The 5,357-nt window shown below is 40.6% G+C and overlaps 1 protein-coding gene across 1 annotated transcript in view; it reads left to right on the top strand.

Moving 5' to 3' along the window:
• The first annotated feature begins 3,374 nt into the window (after positions 1-3,374).
• The window catches only part of Acoxl (acyl-CoA oxidase like), a 249,683-nt gene continuing 247,700 nt past the window's right edge, over positions 3,375-5,357 (top strand). The window contains 1 exon segment of the mRNA XM_005364451.2: positions 3,375-3,510. Within this exon segment, the coding sequence (XP_005364508.1) occupies positions 3,375-3,510 (136 nt within the window).

Genomic DNA, 5,357 nt, shown 5'->3' on the forward strand with positions numbered 1-5,357 from the left:
TGATTTCCAAAGTGGCTGTACAAGTTTGCACTCCTACCAGCAATGCAGGAGTGTTCTCTTTACCCCACATCCTCTCCAACATAAGCTGTCATTAGTGTTTTTGATCTTGGCCATTCTTACAGGTATAAGAAGGAATCTCAGAGTTGTTTTGATTTGCATTTCTCTGATGGCTAAGGATGTTGAACATTTTAGATTCATCTGTTGAGAGTTCTCTGTTTAGATCTGTGCCCCATTTTTAAAATTGGATTATTTGTTTTTTGATGACCAATTTCTTGAGTTCTTTGTATATTTTAGAGATCAGTACTCTATCTGATGTGGGATTGGTGAAGATCTTTTCCCATTCAGTAGGCTGCCATTTTGTCTTGTTGACCGTGTGTCCTTTGCTTTACAGAAGCTTCTCAGTCTCAGGAGGTCCCATTTATTAATTGTTTCTTTCAGTGTCTGTGCTACTGGGGTTATATTTAGGAAGTGGTCTCCTGTGCCAATGTGTTCAAGTGTACTTCTCATTTTTTCTTCTATGAAGTTCAGTGTAGCTGGCTTTATGTTGAGGTCTTTGATCCATTTGGACTGGAGTTTTGTGCATGGTGATAGACATGGATCTATTTTCATTCTTCTACATGTTGATATCCAGTTATGCCAGCACCATTTGTTGAATATACTTTTTTTTCACTTTATATTTTTTGCTTCTCTGTCAAAAAATCAGGTGTTCGTAGGTGTGTGGATTGATATCTGGGTTTTCCATTCGGTTCCATTGGTCCTCCTGTCTGTTTTTATGCCAATACCAGGCTGTTTTCAGTACTATAGCTCTGTAGTTGAGTTTTAAATCAGGGATTGTGATGCCTCCAGAAGTTCCTTTATTGCACAGGATTGTTTTTGCTATCATGGGTTTTTTGTTTTTTCCATATGGAGTTAAATATTATTCTTTTGAGGCTGTGAAAAATTTTGCTGAGATTTTGATGGGCATTGTGTTGAATCTGTAGATTGCTTTTGGTAAGATTGCCATTTTTACCCAAGCATGGGAGATCTTTCCATTTTCTGGTGTCTTCTTCAAAGTCATACAGGTCTTCCACTTGTTTGGTTAGAGTTACTCTAAAATATTTTATGTTATTGGTGGTTATTGTGAAAGGTGATGTTTCTCTGATTTCTTTCTCAGTCCATTTATCATCTGTATAGAGGAGGGCTACTGATTTTTTCTAGTTAATCTTGTATCCTGCTACATTACTGAAAGTGTTTGTGAGTTGTAGAAGTTCCTTGGTAGATTTTTTGGGATCACTTATTTAAATTATCATATCATCAGCAAATAGTGAGAGTTTGACTTCTTCTTTTCTGATTTGTATCCCCTTGATCTCCTTTTGTTTTCTTATTGCTCTAGCTAGAACCTCAAAGTACTATATTGAATAGATATGGAGAGAGTGGACAACCTTGTCTTGTTCCTGATTTCAGTCAGATTGCTTTGAGTTTCTCTCCATTTAGTCTGATATTGGTTGTTGGCTTGCTGTATCTTGCCTTTATTATGTTTAGGTATGTTCCTTGTATCCCTCTTCTCTCCAAGACCTTTATCATGAATGGATATTGTAATTTAGTCGAAAAAAATACATTTTCAATAAAAAATTTCTTCTGTCTAGACTTTTGCCCTGACCAATGAAATTGGCATTTAAATCCACTGGTTGAATCAGAATGTACCTGGGGTTTAATACTGCTGTGCCAAACGCTGTCTTCCCGGGGCCCTTGCAGTATTCTCCCAAATTGTTCCTATCATCATTTGGTCTTTCTTCCAGTCATGGTCCATGAAAGGCTCATGAGGACATTCTAACTCAATAGTTCCTCTCCCAGGAAGGAGGCAGCTGGGTGTCAGACTATTCTTGGCCATGTATGGGGCTGGCTGGGGACTAAATCTTGGATAATGATACCCACTCATGGCTGCTCCATACCATCTTTCCTAAGTCTATCTGTAAGACCCTGTGCCACCATCATCCTGTTAATCTGCACAGGGAGGGACACTCAAGTATTGTCTGAAGATACATGGGCATCTCTGGGATGTTTGCAGGCACTATGTGAAAAGTAAATGCCCAGTTCCCTATGTGTGTGGTGCAGGGTTTGCATTACAGACTAACACAAATGGCAACTCACAGCAAAAGCAGACAAGAAAGTCAAGGGTCTTTAGTTAGGTCAGATATTCAAACAGTTTGTAAAATGTAAGATAACTCTATTCTTCTTACTGATTCTTTTTTTATTTTGGAAGTTATGTTACTTATAGAGCTATTTGCTTTGATATGCAATGAGTTTATTGTTATTTGCAGTGAATAAAGTGCCAAATTTATCCATTCTAATTAACAATAATATGGTAAATTTCTAGATATAACCACAAAGAAAAGCTCTCAATAGTTTTTCTTCTTTTTACATTTATTACTTACTTACTTATTTATTTGTTTTGTGTGTGTATGTGTGTGGACACACATGTGCCACGGGATGCATGTAGAGGTCAAAGGCAGCTCGTGAAAGTCAGTTCTTTTTTTCCACCATGTGGCTCCTGAGGATCAAAGTCTGGTCGTCAGGCTTGGTGGCAAGCCCCTTAACCAACTAAGCCATCTCCCTGGCCCCTCAATCGTGTAAAGGGGTTCAGGAACCTTGGAGTTTGAGAAGTACTGACTTAAAGCACCGATAGTTCCAGGAAGTTCATTCACTCTTAGGATCTTTGAGAGGACTTGGAGAAGACCCACAGTCTGATACCTGTGTTTATCCTAATTATATATTACTTTCATCAGAAAACTCACTTTTGGGTGTTTTATATTTAGAGAGAAGTGGGTTGGTGACTAAGATGGTGTGATATTTTAAGGTCAAGTCACCTCACCTCAGAAGGTGTTTGAGAATGGGGAAAATGGTTGGTTACTTTCCTGATAACCTCTGAGAAATAAGACTTTCCCAGAAAGTCGTGAGTACATTTCAACACTCTTGCTGGGCAGGAAATTTGTCCAGAGACCAAAGAAGTCAGTCTGTTATTGGTCCTTCATGACATCTCATCCTGTTCAGGCCCCAAACACCAACACCGGTCCTTATTGGTCATCTGGATCGTGACAGAGAAGCCTTCCCCCACCAGTCCCTGTGTTGGCTCCCGACTTGCTCTCTCTGAGATCTTTCCTCTTTGACCTTGGCCTTGGCTTCATTTTTGGCCCTCTGGCTTCTGTTTGTCCTGGATCCCTGGCTTTTCCTAGCAGGCTGTGACAGCCCGCCCTGGATCTTGGTCCTCTGTGCTGCTTTTGGCAGGAGTCTTTGTCCCAGCTCCAGCTCCACAGACTTGGATACTGGCCACTTGGCCAGCACTCTAGCCAGGCCAGCCCTGATCCCATGGGATATTGTGGAAGAGTTGAGCAGAGATGACAGGATGGAGTGGACTGTTTATAGAAGTCCCTCTGTGTAGATTGGCATTCGAAGTGTGTTGTCATCTGTGAGGACCACAGGGATTTCTTCCAAGAGCCTGCCGGGGAGTAAGTTGCCTGCCAAGGGACTCCAGCTGGGATCCTGGTGCTGCTGCTTATTTCTTGATACTGAGACCATTCTTCATAAATAAAATCTTTTTATTTGAAAACCTAATTACTACGTTTGTAGTAAAGTATTGTGTAAAAGGTAACAATAATTATGACTTGCTACCATTTGTTAGGTTCCGTCTGTGTGCCAGGTGAGGTAATTCACTCGTTTTACAGTTATTGACTAGCTCCTTTTGTGAGCCAAACACTAAGGGGAGGGAGTAAAGCAGGCATTTGTAGAGCTTATAGCTTAGTATAGGAGGAGACACTATGGAGTAATAAATATATACGTTTATGGCACAGCAGACAGTGACAGACCTGTGACTAAAATCAGACATAGGGTGGAGAGAAAAAAGATAAAATTGTCTTTGCTGATAGATGACATGATCTTACTGTAATAATTCCACAGTAATAAGTGAGAGCTAGTAAATCCAGCAAAGTTGCAAGATAAGATCAATATGCAGAATTATTTTTCATTTCTGTATGTTAAAAAGCACAATCAAAAGTAAATAATTGTATTTACTAAAGCATGAAAATAACACAACACTGGGGGATAAAATGAACTGAAGAGGTGGAGCACTTACACATTGAGGACTACTTGGAGGGCATCAAAATGTTCCTTCTTGTTGATACAAAGAGTCATTGTGTAGCCTGATTGACCTGGAACTCTCTCTATAGACCAGGTTGGCTTTGAACTCACAGATCTACCTTCTGCCTCTGCCTTCAGAGTACTGACTGGCATGCACTGTCATGCCTGGCTTCCAATTTTGTGCATCAAGGTGATATGGATTGAATGTATCCCTCCAGACTTCCATGCTGGAAACTTAAGGTCCACCAGAGTAGTTTTGAGAGGTGGAGCTTCTAGGATGTGGTTAGAATATGAAGACTCTGCTCCTGTGTTAGTCAGGGTGCTCTTCAGAGGAACAGAACCAATAGAATGAATCTCTCTCTATATAAGAGGGATTCATTACTGCAAATTTCAGGATGTAGCCCAGCTAGTCTAATCATGGCTGTTTAGCAATGGAAATGTCAATAATTGATTAGTGTTCAGTCCTCCAGGCTGAATGTCTCAGCTGGTTTCAGTGTATCCCAGGATCCCGAAGAAGTAGATTCAAATACCAGTGAAGGAATGGACTTGCCAATGAGAGCCAGGGCAAACAGACAAAGAACAAAAGCTTCCTGCTTCCACATCCTTTATATAGGCTGCCACCAGAATGTGTGGCCCAGATTAAAGGTGGATCTTCCAACTTCAAGTGATTTAAGAAAAATCCCTCACAGATGTGTTCAGCTGCCTGGGTTTTTGTCATTTCCAGATGTAGTCAGGCTGACAACGAAGAATAGCCATCATAGCTTCCATCAAAGGATGAATGCCATTGTCTCAGGAGTGGGTTAGTTATGGGAGTTGGTTCTTTATAAAGGGTGTATTTTTGTTCTGCCTTCCACCATGGGATGGTACAACAGGATACTTGTAAGACACAAGACCTTCAGCCTTGAACTTTCTAGGCCCCTTAACTATAAGAATAAATTTCTTTTCTTTATACATTACCCAATCTCTGGCATTCTGTGATAGCAGAGCAGACTGAAGGAACACGGGCATCAGAGTGAAGAGACAGTCCATGGGATGGAAGAAATACTTGCAAATCACGTTTCTAAGACAGTCATAAATGTAAGGAACTCACGCAATTCAACTATAAACAACTATATTAAATAACAGATGACATCATCCTCCCCCCCCCCTTTTTTTGAGACAGGGTTTCTCTGTGGCTTTGAAGCCTGTCCTGGAACTCACTCTGTAGACCAGGCTGGCTTCATACTCATAGAGATCTGCCTGTC

Source organism: Microtus ochrogaster, assembly GCF_000317375.1.
Source record: "Microtus ochrogaster isolate Prairie Vole_2 chromosome 14 unlocalized genomic scaffold, MicOch1.0 chr14_random_1, whole genome shotgun sequence".
NCBI lineage: Eukaryota > Metazoa > Chordata > Mammalia > Rodentia > Cricetidae > Microtus > Microtus ochrogaster.